Raw genomic sequence first — 21,399 nt, forward strand, 5'->3', positions numbered from 1 at the left:
GAGTCTCTGACCTCACTTCCTCTTCTGCCCAGCATTCTGCTCCTCCCACTTACGTTCTAACCTATCAGGTCAAGCAGCTTCTTTATTAAATCAACCAATGACCTTCCTCCATCATATTTTCATAAGGATTTACAGCTAAAATTTTTCCTCAAGTATCACAGAAGATGCTGGACTCTGTCTTAAATTAGAGTTACTATTTCATGTGATGAAATGACATGACCCAAAGCAAGCTGGGGAGGAATGAATTTGTTTTCCTTACAGTTACACACCATAACCCATCTTTGGAGGAAATCATGGCAGGAACTCTGACAAGGGTAGGAAACAAGCACTGACAAAGAGCCCCAAAAGGAGTGCTGCTTGCTGGCTTGTTCTCATGCCTTGCTCAGCCCAAGGGTGTCACCAGCACAATGGGCTGTACCCTCCCCCATCAATCACTAATTATGAAAAGGTTCTAGAGGCTTGCCAGCTTACATACTGATTTTCTGGAGGCATTTTCTCAATTGAGGTTCACTTCTCTGAGATGACTCCTAGTAATGGAGGGTCTGGAGCCTGAACCAGCTATTCTGTGTAGGTAGACAAGGCTTCCAGGTGAGGGACTGAGACACCAACCCAGTCACGACCTGTAATCTCTTTGAGCTGTAAGATGTGCTGGGATAATGGTGGTGCAGATCTCAAGGGAGTAATCAACCAATGACTCCTCCAATTTGAGGCCCTTGTCATATAGAGGGAGCACACATCTGAAAATGCCTGAATGGCCAGGAATCTGAGGCTGGATAGCCCAGACACCTAGGAAAGAACCAAACATGGTTGACAAAAGCCAACCAACCAACGAACCAAAACAAAGAAAGAAAGAACTCCCCCCCCCAACAAAACATGTCAATGAAACGATTCCTAATGATATTGTGGTATACTCATAGGTTGGTACCTTACACAATTGTCATCAAAGAGGCTACCATCTGCAGCTGACAGAAGCAGATACAGAGACCCACAGCCAAACATTAGGTGGAGAAAGAGCCCAAATTGGAGATCTCCACTGAGTCCCTCCTCTTAAAGCTCAGGGAACCCAGCAGAAGAGGGAGAAGAAATGATGTAGGGGCCAGAGGGATTGAGGACACCTTTGCCTTAATGTATCACAACCTTCCCACCATGGTGGTCTGATGCCTCTGACATCCTGAGCCAATAGAAAATGTCCTTTCAGATATGCTGCCACAAGGAGGAAAGTAATTAGGTACCAGGCCCACACTGGAAGATCAAATTCCATACATGAGTATTTAACATGGAATATATTTGCGTGCCATCTTGGCACCATATCCAATCTTCTCTTTGTGTAACAAGGATGAGGGCAATTGTCTAGAGGATTGCTGAATTCATTCCTTTACATGAAGAACTGAAATGCTGTGAAAAGAGGAGATCACACTGAGAAAGAGAAAGTATCTGTCTGGGCTATCACCATAGGATAGAAGAGGCCTAAGACTAGAAAGTCCCTTCAATGGGCTGCACTGGCTTGGGTGTTTTATTTGGGTCCCTGGGTTCTCACCTCTTCTCCTTTAGCCTTTTGGGAAGAAGAAGCCACCATTTCAGTGAGTCTGTTTTCACTTTCTTGTGTACCTATGCTCCTCTATGACACCTTCATTTATGCATTTTCAAATGCTCAAAGTAGAAAATATTAAGTCATATATCCAAAAAAGTATGATAGAGATTTCCATCTCCCATCATCCAGAACCATCACTGGGATTTGTGACTTGAAACTACACTTTCATTCCTTTGTATTTTTATTCTTAGTTAGCTTCACATGGTCAAAAAATTCACATGACTGGAGATTTCAATTTATCCACACTATATTGTATATAATCAATGAAAAATTAACCTTCTAATGACCACATTTGCTAATTTTCTATATCAATATCAACTATGACATCACATTCTTTGAATTTCATGGGTGTATGAGTTTAACTCAAGTGGCTTGAATAGTTTTTCTAGTCAGAATACTATTAGTTATTAAATTATCCACTTTTTAAGGGAAATTTGGGAATAGAATTCAGATGTGTTGAGTTTTACCTCTGTGCTTGATGTAGAATTCCCCTCTGTATGCTGTGAATACCATTGGTTAATAAAGAGGCTGTTTGGGGCCTGAGATAGGGCAAAAGAGTAGAGTTAAAGGGGAAAAACTAAACTAAATGCTGGGAGAAAGGAGGCAGAGTCAGAAAGAATCCTTGTAGTTCCACTGGAGACAGACACCAGAACTTTACCTGGTAAGCCACAGCCACATGGCGATACACAGATTACTAGAAATGGGTTAAATTTAGATGTAAGAATTAGCCCATAATAAGCTATAGCTAATGAGCCAAGCAGTGATTTAATTAATATAGTTTCTTTGTGGTTATTTTGGGAGTCTGGGCAGTCAGGAAACAAACACGCAGCCTTCTACAAGAAATTGACCCTCAATGTGGGGCTAATATGTGCTCTTTCCTCTATTGTTCTATTTGTTCATATACATAATTTAAAGGCAGCAACAGCAGCAATAAATTCCCCATGTCGTTTCTGTGTTCATAAGAACCTCTATTTTTTTTTTAGTCTACCTTCTAAAATAATATTTTAAATCTAGGTCTCCTAACTAGAAGGCTACACAGTGAAAATGAGGTTTGTTGACAGGTGTGTGACAGAGGAAACCAATGCATTCTTGCCTCACTTGCTCAGTTTCTTTATCTTGGTGGATGAAGGATAGATAAATCATTTGGCAAAGGGCATATCCTTCAAAATTAGCCAGATAAGCCTGAGTGTCTATGACTATCCATTTATTTTTGCTCATTGAGAAGAAATGTAACTTGAGTAGGATTAACATTTTATGGCATTTATTTAGTTCTTGAGTTGACTGACAAGCCTATTAATGTATTCCATGAGCTTTATTACTGTAATTGGAAAATGGCCCACATGTCAATCAACTTATAATAAGTAATTATGTTCATAAATACTGTAAAATTATTAGCTTTTAATTTGATCTCATGGCATACCTTCAAAACAGTTGCATGGATTTTTTTTTTCTATTTCTAAAGGAACAAAATATACTGACAAGCACTCAGCAAGCTCATTCTTAACTGCTCAGAAGTTCATGATCATCAAATGACCTACAGAAACTATCTGGGAAGGCAGACAGCTCTTTAAAAGTGCTTAACTGTGTAAAACAGTCTCTGCAGTAAAAAAAAAAAAAGTTGAAAATAAACACCAAGGGAATTAAATGGATGCTGGGAAAGGGCACAAGTCCCCTTGTCCAGTTTGCACACAGGTGTGTGACATGGGAAGATAGAGAATAAAATCAGGATGCATTTCATATTGAGAAATGCAGCCTGGAAGCCTACAGGTTGTAAAGGACAAACCAATGTCACAGCTTCACTGCCTTATGCATTGTCATCCAAATATTTACTCTCCCCTCCCCTGGAAAAAGCGGAAAGGTCAACAGCCAGGAAGAGGAGGGATAGTCAGGTCTGGTGAGGAGAGAGAAAAATGAAGCCACACAGACAGCTGGAGGAGCCAGCTAGACACAGACGAGGCAGGGAAGCAGAGCAGGCAGTACATAGACTAATAGATATGGGTAATTCTAAGTTAAAAAACGAGCTAGCTAGAAACAAGCCTAAGCTAAGGCTGAGTGTTGGTAATTAATAACAATTTTCCATGTCATGATTTGGGAGTGAGTTGGTAGCCCGAAGAGAAAGCCTACACACGAGTAGACCGTGTTGTTATTCATTCCATTACTACTTTTACTCATGATTAGCTCAGCTTCATTTTGAGATCCAGAAAGCAAAATGTTTCCATGCAGCCAACACATATAAACTTAAGGACAAGTGCATTATGTAAGGTGCAAAAATATGCAAATTTCACCCTCTCTGATCATGGTCCTATGTTTTTCTTGAAGAGTGTTGGCATTGGCGAACTCAGGCTCTCACAGTTAAGTATGAAAGTTAAAAAATGTGTATTTACAGATTATTGGTTGACTAGCACTGGTATCCGCTGAAGTTCAAGCAATCAAAAGGCACCGGGGAATATCTTTCCAATGACTCTCTATTTATATCTAACTTGAGTTATTCCAGAAAGCTACACTTCACATTGTCTCTCAAATGCAAGCGGAGAGGCAATGTGTAGGAAGGTTGGGGAAGGTGACTTTTAGAGTTACCACCCACAATTCACAAGGCTTTCACTTCTCAACGTATCTGCCCTGGGTTTTTAAGTATTTATTTTAATGTACCAATTATGGGTTCCCCAAGATTTATCTCAGAGATGACTCCAGGGAGGATATGTAATATATCATATACAAAAACCGTAATGTGGCATTAATGGCCATTGCTTGTTCTTGTAAGTGGGGATTCCTGGATCTACATAGCCATTATCCTTTAATGGAACCTAGAAGATAATTCATAGGATAATGACAACATTTTGAATATTGGTAGCTGCTTCTGAGTCATCTCAATATCAATATTAAATATTTCACACGTCAAGTTTCACAGGACAGCCCTCCTGGAAACATACAAGACACACATTTTTGGTATCTTAACAATAGACATTTTGGGCTCAGCCCTCCACAGCAGCTCCTCAGGAAGCACTCACCTTGCACAGTGAGGTGGACCTGCATGGTCCTGGGCGTGTGCTGGGTCTGCACAGAGCAGGTGTATGGGCCATCATCCGTCACATCCACATTCTGAATCTGCAGGCTGTAGTCTCTTTTATTCAATGTGGAAATGGAAACTCGAGGGTCCACGGACCACTTGTCACCTCCAGCAAAAATGATACTTGACCTGTTGAGCCAGGCACCCTTTGAAGCTCCATCCTCCAAGTAACACCTAAACAGGGAGGGATGGGAGAAGGGTGAGGGTGATGGAGGGAGGAAGGAAAGAGGAGGGCGGAGGGAGAAGGGAGGAGAAAGAGACGGAACTGTTATTCAAAATGAGAATGGATGATATCATCTTTGTTATGCATGTCCTTTCCACGCAGTGAATAGCAACAGAGTAGCAGATGTGATATCATACATTTAGGAGATGTGAAGCTGCTGATGCTCACCCATCCTGGATGCACTGTGCACTGAGGCTCAGTTTACTGATGCTCAGCACAATTCTCCATGTTTATAAAATTTATTGTGCATGTATGTGCCTGTCCTTCAGTTCAGAGCCAAACTCTCATCCCATTCTCTCTCTGTTTATATGATTCCGAAATATAAGCAAAGTTCACACACTTCTACGTGAAATACTGCTTCTTTGACACTATAGGAGCAGAAGAGGTCTGAGTGAGAAAGCTCTGAGTTTGTCTAGCTCTGAATAAAATATACCATCTATAGAAAGCCAAAGAGCACCACAGAGCTGATAATCCTAAGAAAAATCTGCTGAGTAGCAAGCTTGTAAAAACTTACTATGACCTTCAATTTACAAGATATAAGCTGCTTTTACCAAACGGCTGCTGTCATCAGTGTGCAGCTGACTTTAGTGACAAAACGGTGTTTTATTTTCAGTAAAGTGTCAACTAGGTTGATTTTTTTCCCCTGTGAGACATTTCCTTATCAACAAACTGCTATGTAGCTGGGAATGTGCATGGTCCTTGTTCTCTAGAAGCTGGCACCCGGTAACAAAGACAGGCAAGCAGTCTTTAGTGACTGCACAGAGGAGAGGAGGTATAGATGAAATCAGACAAGGTGCACGAGAAACCCAAGGCTCTCAGGCAAACAGAGGGTGTCGAGAATGGATATAGCAAGACTTTCTGGAAGGTGGACTGAGATGTACAGAGGGGTGTGGAAGTCACCGTAACACAGATATCACTCTGTGGACCTTAAGGTGGGAGAACCAGCTTCACAGAAGCAAGAGGTGTGGAATAGGAGAGAGGAAGGATAGGACTGGAGACAATCCGGAGATGGCCAATGACAACAAGCTTGATGATAGTGCATCATACAGCAAAACCTGAAGATTGCCACTCAAAGTGAGATTCTAGAACAAATGCTTAGAAACCCAATCCTATGTTCAATAGAAGGCGGCAGGATGAGAAAGGAGCAGAAGGCTGGGGTCATACGCCAGTGATTTTGCTGAGGCCTGAAATTCAATGTTTCATTTTGAAAAAGTTCTGTTACAAATTAAAGACTAGTTTTCTTAAATGAGTACAAAGCACTGCTACAGAAAAAAGAACACATTCATCCGAACAGTCTGACAGCCTTTCCAACGGAACACCTTGGGGGATTGAACACAGAGTCTGAGATTGCTACAAAATTGCAAGCTGAAGGCAACTGGCAGCCACTACCAAGTTTATGAAACTAATCAGGGGGCTAACAAAGAACAACGTTCCAGAAGAATCTAATTTGCAGCCAGCTTCCCCATCTACAGAATCCAAAGTGGTGGGGTTGTAAAGGTCATTTTTAATTGAAAAGCTATTCCTTATGTATTTAATGAAGAAAATAAAACTTCTTTAATGCTATAATTAAACAATTGCAGTGTGTTGTTAATTCTTAATAATATACAGAAAGAAGATAGAGGGGACATATTCCTCATTAAACAAGATCATATCCATTGCTGCTCAGGTTGAACTCTCTATATTTATTAAGTGGGTCCTTCAAATGCTCCTTGTGTGACCTCTGAATTCCTGGCATTTTATATAGAAAGGCGCTTATCGTAGCCCTGGAGGTTATAGCTTGCTGCAGCATTTACCCCTATAAAATAAATAAAGATGTGGAGGTTATGAGTTCCCCAAGACACTCCATTGTTGGGTGGCAGGATTGCATTTGCAAACAAGTCTTTGCAAACCCACATCTGATGCCCTTTCCACGGCAATGCAGATCAAAGACTTAAACATTTTAGATATGGAAAGATGATTAGGATGTTGCAGATGTTACTGCGAGTAATTTCTTATTTAGTGAACGTAACAGATTACTTAACCTGTCTATTCTAAAGGAAGCAGAAAATTCATTAGGGATGGGTATTTTGCCATGAGATTTGGAGACTCTTCTGGGCAGTTCTCTTTCTGTGGAGACAGGCAAAGCTTTGCTTGCATCTGGGGTGAAGAGGACTCCCCACATTAGCTAGCACAGCCAGACACAATCTTCATTCCTTTTTCTGGAGCTGCAGAGGACACCACAGAAGAACTGGCTGGCCTTTGCCAAAGAGAATAGCAAAAAAGGTTCTGTTATGTATCCTTGGTTAGAAGAGCAACAGCCCATAACTATCATTGGCTCCAACCCAATGCTCTTCAGGGCACATGCTTAGAAAATTGTTCAAATGAGAATCAGGCATAAATACAGCTTTTGATCAGTTCCATGTATTTCTACACCTTTATTCTCAATCACACTTAACAGACCCTCATAAACTAAAATTACTGTATGTGGAATTTTACAAATCGAGGATAATCAGGCTGGGTAAGGCATGGGGTTTTCTAAAGCAACAGGCTGTGGGTAGTAAATGCATGTAGCTTTAAGGTTAAGGCAGTGGCTGCATGAAACACATTAAATAGGCCAAGTCCACACACACACAGTGTGTGTGTCTTGTTATTTCTAGCATTATTATATGAAGTCCTTGCAAATTCGACATTTCATAGTCATGCTTATTTTTCTTCCTCCTCCACCAAAGCATTTCCCTTTACAACACAAGGAGCTATTTATGAGTCAAGAAATCCACTAAGGAGTTGAAGTTCACTAGGTGTAGTGGGATGGGTATGACAGCCACATGAGGAACTGTTATAAATATCTATTTTTCTGAACTCTAGGTGCTTTAATATTTTGATGTTATTGTTACTTTGTTTTATGATATCTAGAATCCACAAATAGAAGTCCCCATAAAACCTGATCTATATAGGATTTATAATGTGAATGGCACAGCATGCCCTGAATTGTGAATGGTCCAGACCAAGAAGTGGGAAATATCATTCTGACTATGTATCCTTGCCCCCCAGGTGATAAGCAGCCTCCTCCAAAACCCAACACCAGTAACCAGGGCCCTTTTCCCCATACAGGGGGAACTTTTAACAGTCAGGCCAAGTTGAGGCCTCCTATTTCATTCTAAAGAAAAACACAATTGCCTGTGTTATCCAAGACATTCTGGGTAGTGAGGTCCTTCATGTATTTCTGACCTTACTGGTTGTCATGATTGTTTCTCTGTAGCTGTTTTTTTTTTGCTACTTCATAACTGTAATTTTGCTATCATGAATTGTCATATAAACAATCTGATACATAGGTTGTCTCATGTGTGGGTCATGACCCACAAGTTGAGAGTCGAGAGTTGCTGCTCTAAGCTGATGACATGCTTGTGAATAGGCACAACTGCACTGTTTGACTTAAGGAGCGTTTCCAAACCATGAGACACTGTGTGGAATGTTACAGACACTTCACACCATCAGATGTGTGAGTCCTGCCATCTTTGCTTCACAGATGCAGAAAGAAAGAGACAGATGGTTTCTAACCTAAGCAAACGAGCCACGAGCCACAGTGCCATGCTTGCCCTGTGGCTTCGTGGACAGTGTGGTTCACTCTGCAGAGACATTCTTGCAAAGGGCACACGGTAAAGTGAAAACACTAGGGTGAATAAAAATGTGGTGCAGGCCTGGAAAGAACTCTCAACAGAGGAATCCAAAATAACTGAAAGACACTTAAGGGAATGCTCAACATCCTTAGTCGTCAGAGAAACACAAATCAAAACAACCCTGAGATTCCATCTTACACCTGTAAGAATGGCCAAGATCAAAAACACTGATGACAACTTATGCTGGAGAGGTTGTGGGGAAAAGGGAACACTCCTTCATTGCTGGTGGGAATGCAAGCTGGTACAATCCCTTTGGATGTCAGAGTGGTGATTTCTCAGAAAATTAGGAAACAACCTTCCTTAAGACCCAGCACTACCACTTTTGGGTATATAGGCAAAGGATGCTCAATTGTGCCACAAGGACATTTGCTCAATTATTTTCATAGTAAGTAGCATTATTTGCCATAGCCAGATCTGGAAACAACCAAAATGCCCCACTACCCTTAAAAATGGATACAATAATGTGGTACAATTATACAATGGAGTACTACACAACAGGAAAAAAAGTAATGACATCTTGAAATTTGCAGGCAAGTGTATGGAGCTAGAAAATATTATATTGATTGAGGTAACCCATACCAATAAAGATAAATATCACATGTACTTACTCATACGTGACTTTTAGACATAAAGCAAAGAAAGCCAGCCTACAATTCACAATACCAGAGAACCTAGACAACAATGCGGACCCTAAGAGAGACATACATGGATCTAATCTATAGGGGAAGTAGAAAAAGACAAGATCTCCTGAGTAAATTGGGAGCATGTGGACGATGGGAGAGGGTAGAAGGGGAGGGGAGAAAAAGAGAGGGGAGCAGAGAAAAATATATAGCTCAATAAAAATAATTAAAAATACATATAATGGAAGAGTGACTGACAAACTGCCAATATAGGTAAAACAATATTTCAAATTTCCTGCTTTTAATTTAAAAGTCTGCTAGATACTATGGGCCTGTAAGTGAAGACAGATGTCCCAGTGTGATAGGAGAACTTTGACTGTCCAGGCAGCAAGATGTCTCTGTCAATTCTAGAGTTTTCGAAGTTGCTTACAATGCACTTCTTGTTAACTTAGGTAATGTTATATCCTTATGGGGTCTTTGAAGAGTTGAAGAAAGACAGCTATACTTTTCCTTAGTTATGATAAAGGATAAATTAGATATAAAATTTTAGACTCACAAAGATAGAATAGATGACAGAGTATTTTCCTTATTTTGCCAAATGTAAATGGACTAAATATTGCAACTATACTTCTTGCTTGATACCTGTTTTGATATGTGTAATTTTACTATGTTAAAGTTAAAACCTTCCTTTTAATTAGACAGAAAAGGGGAGGTTATGTGGGATTCTACTCTGTATGCTGTGAATATGTTTTATTACCATTGGTTAATAAAGAATCCGCTTTGGGCCTATGGCAAGGCAAAATAAAGTCAGGTGGGAAGTCAGAACAGACGTAGAGAGAAAATAGGTGGAGTCCAGGAGACAGAGGCCAGAACCTTACCCAATAAGTCAGAGCCTTGTGGAAATGCACAGAATAATAGAAATGCGTTAATTTAAGATGAAAATACATTTAAGCTATTGGTTAAATAATATTGTAATCAACACAGTTACTGTGTGATTGTTTTTAGTTTGCGTGGTTGGGAAATGAATGAGCAGTCTCCACCTACAATAAATTAACTAAAATGCAATTATGAGAAACAAAATCACACAATTGGTTGTGGATTTTGAGTTTTCTACAACTGCTCTCTGACATCACCAAGTAACAGATACTTTTCTAAGCATATTATGTATTTTTTTTTTCATTTAGACATGACAAATCTTTGAAGTATTTAGGTCTAGCCAACACTACCATTATGCCCATTTACAATGAGTAACATAGTCACAGAGCCAGAAGGTGACTTCTAGGTGGCATGTGGTCCCCGATCAAGTCGATCAAGTGAGTAACTTTTTTTTTTTTGGTTTTTCGAGACAGGGTTTCTCTGTGGTTTTGGAGCCCGTCCTGGAACTAGCTCTTGTAGACCAGGCTGGTCTCGAAAGTGAGTAACTTCTAGATGACACGCACACTGAAATGTCTGATGCATAAAGGTAGCATCAACACGGCGCATGTATATTAAGCCTCCAGTTCTGTTCTCGGTGTTGTTGATGGGGTCACACGTATCCTGTCCATGGGAATTATAGCACATGAACTGTGTGTTTGCTTCTCCTAGAGTATCAGGAAATAAAAACATACACTGACACAAATAGCATTGGTTTCATGTTCTGTGAAAGAAGAACCTATACATTTTATTCAAGTCCTTCTTTGTGATAAACCTTATATATAAATTGAGTAAAAGATCGAAAGCCACCATCTACAAGCAAAAACAAATTTCTAAACATCTGAAGTGTTTCCCATTGTGCATTAGAAGGGACCGTGAAAAAAAAATAAAATGTTGCAGGGTTTTCTTGATTTGTTTCATTTATAACTCTATATCATTAACTTTAAAAACGATGAGAAAATAGATTTGTAATCTTCTGCATCACTGAAATGTACATGGATAGGTTTTTGCAGCTAACTCTTTGTTATAGCATTTCATGATTTTCAATATTTAGAGGAGCACTGAACTTTTATTATGAATTAAACCATAAATATTCAATCTATGCTTAACTAGAATAACCCACATGCTTATGCAATAACACACAGTGATGGATTTTACTTTAATTTTTCTGTATTTAAAAGTGATAATGCCAATGTTGTAAGGGTCGTCATGCATAACTTGCAAATAATTAATACAGCATTAACTTCTCTTGAGTCAAATGATAATAAGTGGTGGGAAATCCTCATGTACTGAGAATAAAGAACTCAGGAAACTCCCGATGAGCAAACGTATTTTCTTTCATTTCCAAACTGTGACAGAAGAAACCATTTTGTCCTGATAACAAGGATGTATTTCATCAGGTGCATGGCCGCCGTGGGCAAAGACACATGAAAAAGGCCTTGCCTTTTATCTCCTTTGACGCTTGCAAACAACCTGCGACGTGACTCTTCGCACCCCAGTTTTCAGGTCTGTGTGCACGAGCACAGGGAATGATCTTCTAGGAGGGGAGGCCTTCCGTACGGAGAAGCCCACTCACGGCTTCTTGTTCTGATGGCTTTAAACATGTCTCATGTCAGAAACACCTGTCATTTCCACACTTCAAATGTTGGATTCAGTGAAGCCAGCTTGCCTTCTCCCCACGTGGACTCAAACGTGAGATATTCAAATCGGGAAGACTGTCTAGTCTTTTGCTAACTGGCAGGTGCTCCAAATCTCTGTGGGGATTTTTGTCTGCACTGCTGTCTCCCTGACAGATGCTTCCGGAAGAAATTGGACTTCCACCTCCACGAGTTACAAAGGGGATGAATGCTGCATTGAAAATGCCTGCAGGAGAGTTTGAGGTATCAGGGACCGACAGGATAGATGGAAACTCAGATCTGGGCTGCCGGGCAGCCTTGCTGTTCCTCCAGCCCTCTCTGTAGACCTCACTCCAGAAGCAAAGACAAAAGCAGGATATGCACTTGCAGCAGCTTCTCTCGCTCCCATCAGCCACCTTCATATCTAAGCCATTAGGTGGGTTGCAATTGCATATAAACAACGCCGGTAAAAACAAGCAGTTTACAGTGCGTGGAAAGCCAGATGCTGAAAACCAGCAAGAAAACGCTGCTTTCCAGTATCTGTGAATATTGATGCTTGAGAACAAAGTGAATTCTCTTTTCTCTCATACATTTTTTCAGGTAAAATGTATCGTGAGTGCAGATTTCATTTTTACACAGGAACGGCTCACAGCATAAGTGATCAAGGCCAGGTTTGTAACTGCTAAGTAAGAGGCTGCTAATCCATGTTTTTCTGTCCTTTCAAGAAAATTAAATAAGCCATAATTCAACACGAGCTTTGTCTTAACATATAAACCAGGGGTATCACCCAGAGGAAAAAGCGAGTGTGCTTTTTTTTTTTCCTATTATCTCAGGCATCTTCCTGGAAACAGCTTTAAACTAAGTATATCCCCTCCCAAGTAAAATAATAAAAGTTGGGAAAAAATTCCAAATTTAAATTTTATTGGATATTATTTTTTGACAAAGGCAAACTGTAGTGTCGTTAGTTAACACAGAGGCTCAAGTATCTTTCCTATATTTTAACCTAGAGAAGCTAATTTTCCCTAGTTTTCTCACCGCGCAATGGGGGTATGATGCATCTCTATCAGGCAGTGCTGTCATGAGGACTAAGTAAATGGGGATGGAGCCAGGTGTATGTATGAATACAATTAACTATTATCAGATTGCCTTACTGTTGCCAACTTTAGGCTTCAAAGCATTACAAACATGACTGTGTAACCTACAAGAAAAATGATATAAATATCATTAGAACAAAGGAGCCCACTCATAGAGCAAGATGAGATTCCAGGATGTTTGCTCATTTCTACGGGGCACAGGTAGTCGGGTTTACATTTGGACATACTCCTGAAAGTACTTCTTGTCCTCCGAATTCCTAGTAGAGTATTTTTGGTGCTTTTCTATTTTCAATGCTAGCTACATAGACAAGGCACCATTTTAGCCTCCTGCAGTCCAAAACTTGCATAAAGAAAGCAGCATCTGGTTTATAAGCGGTTGTTTGGGGTAAGCACTTCCATGCCTGCAAAGCCTTTCTTTCTAAAGTAGAGATAACACACCATTTAGTAAATAACTTAGCATTTGGAATGGGATTGAATAGTATGTAAAAGCAGTGTGGTTCTCAGTGTCAGGAAGTCATAAAATGAGCTATGAGCATACGTACTTTATCAGGATTCATAGTTCAACTCTTCTTAAATCTCAGGCTATAGTTTGGAATCTCCATTTACAGAGGGGATGGACAGACAAATGTCAGGTACCCTGAAGTGAGCTCAGGAGTTAACTGTTCTTTCTTTTGCTTCTATGATATATGACATAGGTCTGCAATCTGTGCACAACTATAAACTTGACATCTGGAATCTACTCCATATTTTGGTCTTTTCAAACCTATAACTTCATATAAATATAACTATGTCTATTTAAAAATTATTTTTTCACTTGAAGTAAATCCAAAGAAATCTGAATAACTGTGACCTGATGTTTATTTAAGTTATTTTAAAAAGTATATAGATAATTCTTATTTCCAAAGGAAATGCTAGATGGTTTATTTTTTGCCTCAAACTAAAATGACTTCCCCTCTTAGCACGTAATTCATTGCTAAGTTAATTGTTTAGTATTTATTTAACACCTTTTATTGATGTCCTATCTTCTCCTCTCTAAAATTAAATACACAAGCCAGCATAAAAATAACTGATCATAAAAAACTAAGACAATATTGCAAGTAAAATAAATGTCTTATTATTAACAGTACGTATCTCCTCAAAGCACCTATATTATGGTAAATATTTGTTAAATATATTTGTGCTTTAAGAAGTTAACAATGTTTGTATTAATGATGACATTTATCTAGATACATGGAGAAAAAGAATCTCTAAATTTTGCTTGAGCAAAATAAGGGTTCAGAATTAAATCTTCCTAGATTTTGCATTTGTTATTTGGAAGCTCGGAGAAAACCTGTTTTCTGTGGGTACACCTGCCATGACACCCCTCATACCGACTCCCTCTGCTGTTGGTGCCCACTGCGGCACGGGTGCACCCTTCCAGCAGAAGATCCCATTTTATTTCTAAAGGGATTCTTGCTAAAATTACCCATAGTACAAGACTCCTCACAGTCTCAGGTATTTACCATATTCTTTTTTTTGTTCGTTGGTTTTCTTTTTCTTTTTTTTTTTATTGAGAAAAAAAATTTCCGCCTCCTCTCAGCCTCCCACTCCTCCCGCCCTCCCCCCACTCCTCTCCCCCTTCCTCTCAAGTCTGAAGAGCAGTCAGGGTTCCCTGCCCTGTGGAAAGTCCAAAGTCCTCCCCCCTCCATCCTGGTCTAGGAAGGTGAACATCCAAACTGGCTAGGCCCCCACAAAGCCAGAACAAGAAGTAGGATCAAAACCCAGTGCCATTGTCCTTGGCTTCTCAGCAACCCTCATTGTCTGCCATATTCAGAGAGTCCGGGTTTATCCCCTGCTTTTCCAGTCACAATCCAGCTGGCCTTGGTGAGCTCCCAATAGATCAGCCTCACTGTCTCCGTAGGTGGGTGCACCCCTCTTGGTCCTGACTTCCTTGCTCATCTTCTCCCTCCTTCTGCTCCTCATTGGTACTTTGGGAGCTCAGTCCAGTGTTCCAGTGTGGGTCTCTGTCTCTATCTCCATCCATCGCCAGATGAAGGTTCTTTATTTGTGGCTAGAAACCAATTATGAGTGAGTACATCCCATGTTCATCTTTTTCTTTTTCGAAACAAGGTTTCCTCCATGTGGCTTTGGAGCTGGTCCTGGAACTCTCTCTGAAGACCAGGCTGGCCTCAAACTCATAGAGATCCTCCTGCCTCTGACTCTGAAGTGCTCTCACCAGATCCTCCTGCCTCTTCCTTCTCGAGCGCTGTGACTAATGGCCTGCACCACCACCCGTATTTACTGTCACAACCAGAGTATCTTCAGTAATTTCTGTTACCATGTCCATCTGTTCGTCTGGCTCCAGAATATTTTAGACTGAGGTTCATAAAACCCCTTTCTGCTCCAGAGGTTTTATGAAAAATGACTGTAAAATAGCATGTGGGAGCAAGAGCCACCATGTACAGGTGGATTTTCAGGCAGGCAGTACAACTTAGGAGCAAACCTTCCTTTTGCCGCTCCCGCAGGCCCCAGGAAGCCTCCCTCACCAAGGAGCAGTTGGCGCTCCGTGGCATACTGCTTCTTTTTCTACTTTTTTTTGTTCTCCGTATATTTCCCTCCAGACTTCCCCCTTCTAGGGTACAGTTTCAGCCTACACAAGGGGGTTAAGAGTCATGCGTGGGAATCACCGTGATGTCTACACACAGACCAAAGCCGTGCCAGGGAACACTGTGAAGGAGAAACATGGTAGCTCACTCCTCACACCATTCTGAGCTAAGCCTGTGTTGAAAGCTGCATTTCTCAAAATTAAAACACAGCAAATGGGGTATTGCAGCCTGGGCTGTAATTGTCCATGCGCCAGCTACTGAAACTTAATCTATCTGGATTCATATTTGATTCAGACAATGTGATTTTTTATTGTTTCCCCTATAACCTCAAGAACTTGGTAGGAATAATCTTTGTAGTGTTTCTCTCAGGGATCCTACTTCATGGGTCAAGGTTCAGTCATTCGTGAGAAAAAGGTCTTCATGTTCACCCACTTTCCTTGCTCAACTCACCAGTAATCACTTTAGCATAATTTATCATTAGTATTACACATATCTGAGCAATGTAATTAACTGTAAATTGGCAAATAAATGATGTTAGGGAAGAACAATAGACATTTTTTTTTAAATTAAAAACCACAAAACATCATTCCTTAAATTTAAATTCTTTTTTCTTTGAAATATTCTTATCCCCAAATGCTGTTTTATTGTTGAACTGGTTTCCCATGGAAAAGGCCCATACTGTATTCTCAACAATTCTCTACCTCGGCCATTAATCTCTCCCGGGAAGCTGTCAGAATCCTTTATGAAAATCGAAATGTACTGTATCCACTTTTCTTATCTTTCACAGCGTGTTATTTTGAGCAGCCTGGCAAGTTGGTTAAGCACAAACCGCAGTGTAAAATTACGTTAGGAATACATCCACACCCCGATTCTGTTACTACACCCATGATGGTCTCGCCGATCGATGCCGAGCATGCAGGTCTATTGTTTCTTGCTTTTCTTGTCTCCTGGGCTCCTTCATTCATGATTTTGTTTATTTCAAAAGACTCCATGGATGCTAAACTGTTTAGACACACTCATTTTTTCTTTCTCTAATTGGCCTCTGTAATGATGAACCCTTGGAAGAAACATTGTATTTCCTTCTTCTCTTTTTTTATTAAATAATTAGTTAATCATTTCTGTGTGTTCAGGGTTTCAGATCAATTGTGTCCAACTCTATATTTTTTTTTAGTGTGTATCAAGTTCAAAGGAAGAGAGAGATAGGTTATAAAATATAGACTTTATGGACAGCTAATATATTTTAAAGTGGTATTTTATTGAGTTATAAATAAATGGATGGATAAAATTTTCATTTTTAAATACACACTAGCCCAATAATTAAAGGAAATGGGTTTTGGCAGATTATACTTTTGATTTTGCCAAATGCCAAATTGTCTGCCACATAATGGGAAACATTTGCTGCCATCTTTAGCCGTGGCCGAAAGTCATTATTATCTAGCAGATGCGGGGTGGGCCTGGAGAGAGGGGTTGGTCATCATCATGAGGATCTGTGGACAGAGATCATCAAACTCCACTTTTATATTTAAACAGAGAAAACGGGGTAAATCAGATGCACTTTTCTTATCTTACAAAGAAACGAAAATATTCCAAATGAACGAAATCGCTCCCTGTATCCATTCCCACTTCAGTTCCCCCAAGCACTTTCTTTTTGAGATCTATGCGGACAAACCAGAGGGTTAAAAGATATGAGAACACACTTTACTTCCAATGTACTGGCAGTCCTAGACGAGCCTAAACCAAATATCCCATATGACCGCCATGATAGCATGATAGCATGATAGCATGATAGCATCCTAAGACGCTCCATGGTTGATGAACACCAGGAAGACAGGTCATGTATCATGGCAACAGAATGAGAAAAACTAACTAGAGAATGAACATGGGAGGCGCCTTATGGTAGGTAGGAATCACTTCCAGAAATACAGATGGGTGTGGAGGGTGAGAGACGGGCAGGAACACAGAGTGATGGAAGGAAATATGAAGGGCAGCTGTTTAATTGCAATCTGACCGCACAAGATGGAGAAGGAGGGGGAAAGGAAGCAGAGTCCAGGACACTTCTGCGGGCGAAAGTCGGATAGATGCACATGCCACAGGGTTGAAATGCTTTCAGTCGGGACTGTAGGGACAGTCTTTAAAAAGCATTGATGAAGACAGTTTTTAAAACGTATATCACAGAAATGGGACAGTAAACTAAATGAAATTTTAAATTTTATAAAATCTTTTTATAAAATTAAAATTTATAGAATTATTAAGCGTCTTGCCATTGTTTGTTTTCTATGCTAACAGAAAACAAATCTCCAGAGCTAGAAGGATCTTCCCCATTATAGGAAAACCAAAAAACATTAAGGTTGTGGATGCTTTCTTCATCCACCTAATCCAGCCATTCATCTACCCACCCCCCCACCCATACATGCATTCATGGCTACACCTGTCCATCCAGTCACAATCCATCAATCACACACACATCCAGCCATCCACCTATTCATTCATCAACCCTTACTCACGCATCCTCCATCCATTCAACCACTCATCCATCATCCATGCAATGTGTATCCATCCATCTACCCATCTATCTACCAAAAATGCAACTATTCATCCATTTATCCAGTCATCCATACATCTACTGTATTATTATTTTGACCCAATTCCTGTTTGCCGAAGTGGAAATGGTCCCAGAAAAAAAAAAAACAGGAAGTCACAGAATCGGGAGACACATATACATAAATGTATCCTAAGAACATCCCATTGAAGCAGTATAATTACATAGCTTCACATACAGTCTATGAAAAATTAGGATTTTTAAAACAGAATACTGACTTTGAAGAAAGGGTGATCATCTTGGCCAGTATCCATGACAGCCTTGATTGCTTTGGCAACAACAATGCAATTATAAAAAAAAATTAAGGCTGGAAATCCATAATCAAGATCCACTGTCTTGTCCTGAAAGCAGTAGAGGTCTTTCCAATCAGCAAAATGTAAATATGCAGACACCACCAGTGCTCCTTAAGTCAGAATAGGTCAGTGGGGTGGGTGCCAGGGGCAGACAATGGCTTTCTTCTGAAGCATAATGTGAGTTATGGGCAGCATCACCAAAGGAAATAGTTATCTAGTAATTATGAATCCAGTGTTCATTAAAGAGGAATGTGTGGGAATGCCTAGGGTAGACATTAGTACAGTGATATCACACACTACAAGCCTAACAAACAGAAACGTGAAGATCCAGCAGGGTTTATGTTGAGAACAGTAAATATCTTTCAACACACACAAAAAAAAATCCAAGTTTTAAGCAGGCACAGTGCTCCTCTGGCAGAGGAGCCAAAAGACTGATGGCATCAATCAGAAGGATCCATCTTGTGCAGCTTCCTAGAGCACTCCCAGTGCATGCGTAACAGTGAGAAGGGAGACTTCAGGGAGAGGATGGAAGGCAGGGGCAGGGACAGGAATACCTGTTCCCATCACTCGTCAAGCTTGGCCTTCTTAGGAAGGAGTGCAGTTGTGTACAGTAGAAGGTTTTAATAGTTTTCCAACCTCAGGTGGCCTCACCGCGTTCTACTGAGTCTAAGTTTGCTTCCTCTGCTGTGTTTGTTGCAGACAACAGGTATTATTTACAGAGAAAACCAGCTGCGGATATTACCTGTATGGTTTGTAGTATTTGTAATACTGAGATCACACATTACAAATGTCCTATTTGCCTTTTGTTGGGTTGGCAAATATAATTTGATTCTTTAGAATTTCATGTTAAAAATTTTGTTTACAGCGTATCTTCTATACCTGATATTATTTGCACTAATTGATGCTTTGTTATCATAACACAGTTAAGAAATGTTTTCCTTCCTCATCTTTTAGCTTAGGTGTTTGGAGAATGAAGCCACCTGATACCACGGGATCTCTCCGAAGAAATTCTGCATTTTGGCTGTTCCATTTTCAAGCCAGTTTTTTAAGTCAGCCTGTCTTCACTCTGCATGCAATACAAGGATTGCAGGTACCCATAGCCAGGTGACTGGAGTAATCAAGATGTTTCAAACAAAATCTATATCAGCACATCCCTGCAGGTACACCATGCAATCATAAACCAATTCCAATAATAATAATAAAAAAGCTTCAGTATGGTAGCTGTCAATCACACATGATGGCTGAATAAAGATTACCATCAATTTTTCTACTATTTATCTTATGAAATGTACTTTGTAATGCTCTAGACACTATTCAAATATACAAAAGTACTTTATACTTGTTGCTAAATTTTACTAAAGAACACATGCCTCTCAAAAGAATTAATAGCTCAAAGAAACAAACTGTGTAGATCTAGAACAGGGGCTTAAATGGAAGGACAAAGGAACTAGAGTTACCCGTGTTTCCCAGCACTCTACAGAAGAGACCAGAAAATGAGAACGAAACCCTATCTACCTTCATGCCACCGAGAAACTCACTGCCCCGAGTAACAGCTCCATCAACGATTCTAGGGATGAAACCAGGATTTTCCATAGTGGGGTCAGTTCATGAATGCCATGAAGACAGCACACAAAGGAACGGGGAGAACACAGCCCTGCACGAGAGGCAAGCTTTGAAGTCTTCAGCATTCCCTTTTCAGCTACAGATGCACCTCTAACAGGTTCAGAAGCACCTCTGACCCTGGGCTCCAGGCTTTTCTAAGGTGACAGTTCTCAGAGTCCCTGAATCCTGGACAGAAGCACCATAGTCGCCGAAGAATGAACATACCTACACGTGTGCAGTCCCATGGACATGCACATCTCCTGTTCACGTGAAATCTAAGACACTGCATACAGTATCCATCCTGCATCCTCCCCGAGGGACAGCCATCAGCATAGGGGCAGCATAGAAGTCTGGCTTCAGTTTTAGCATTGAAAGAACAGAATTCAGACATCTATAGCTACACTATTAATTTATCACTAAAACTATCAGCATTCTGTCTGTCAGAACATTCCAGAGGCAAATCAGCAGCCACGCTGGCCATCATGCACAACTCTCTAAGATTCCTCATTTCCTTTTGTGGCTGAGGGAGCAAAATTATTTTTCACGGAACCTCCTACCTGGGTCAGTCAACCATGGGCACACCAGGCATGGTGTGGAGACCTAGGCATACAAACACTGAGCCCAAGTCATGCACTGTGAGCAGGTAAGTGGAGGACACACTAAAACGGGTCCATCAGTTCTTCTCAATAGTTTTTCCCCAATAAAAGAGTGTTAGAGACAGACCTGGGGCCTCACGGCAAGCTCTCTAGGGAAAGGTAAGCCTTCTCAGACATGACAATAATAAATGGACATAAAGTGGGTAACGAGATTTGATTCATAAATTTTGTCATCGAGTGGAGGATAGAAGTGAAGATCAAGGTCTCTAAGCCTCTGAACCTCAGGATCTACTGTGAAACCAGCAGCATATCCCACTGTTTTACCTTCTGTTGATTTTTATGGTCACATAAAGCAGGAGGTCTAAGGTACAACTGGCCCAAGGGGAGGGAAGGGGAACCTTCAGTAACACAGCCTGCTACAGAGCAGCTGAAGATGGGGACACTGTGGAATTCTCACTATGTGCTTTGCAGATGCCAACCGTCCATAGGTGAATAGGGCCAGTCTTTCCCAGAGGATGCCCATGAACCATCAAGTATCACTTTAAATTATCTCTTCAAGTAGACAAGAGAATTAATGATGATTCCTCCTTATGGGAATACTCTTCTCATTCAATAGAAGATCCATGCGGTCTCTACGAGAGAAAGGAATAACACAAACACACCCTCTTACATCCTAGACTTCACACTCAGCGTATGAGGTTAATCTAGGATTAGCCCACTGGGGTGACTGTGCCCAGTGTACACTGAGGTTCCAGTCTCACCTTGTCTGTTACACTTCATCTAGAGATTCAGTCTGGGGAGAGGAGTGAGTGGAGCCAGCGCTGCACCAGGACTAACCCCAAGGTAAGCAGCACATCATCCCGTGTGTGTGCTGCACAGACCATCTCGTCATCCCGTGTGCTGCACACAGGTCTGCATGTCATCCCGTGTGCTGCACACACATGT

General features: G+C 40.6%; 1 protein-coding gene across 2 annotated transcripts in view; it reads right to left on the reverse strand.

Annotated features, from left to right (window-relative positions):
• Negr1 (neuronal growth regulator 1) overlaps positions 1-21,399 on the reverse strand; it is a 791,857-nt gene that overhangs the window by 504,182 nt on the left and 266,276 nt on the right. For both annotated transcript variants that reach the window (XM_026784203.1, XM_005357456.3), the window contains exon 2: positions 4,600-4,832. In XM_026784203.1, coding sequence (XP_026640004.1) covers positions 4,600-4,832 — 233 coding nt within the window. The remainder of the gene's footprint in view (positions 1-4,599; positions 4,833-21,399) is intronic.

Source organism: Microtus ochrogaster, chromosome 21 (assembly GCF_000317375.1).
Source record: "Microtus ochrogaster isolate Prairie Vole_2 chromosome 21, MicOch1.0, whole genome shotgun sequence".
In the NCBI taxonomy this organism is placed as follows: domain Eukaryota; kingdom Metazoa; phylum Chordata; class Mammalia; order Rodentia; family Cricetidae; genus Microtus; species Microtus ochrogaster.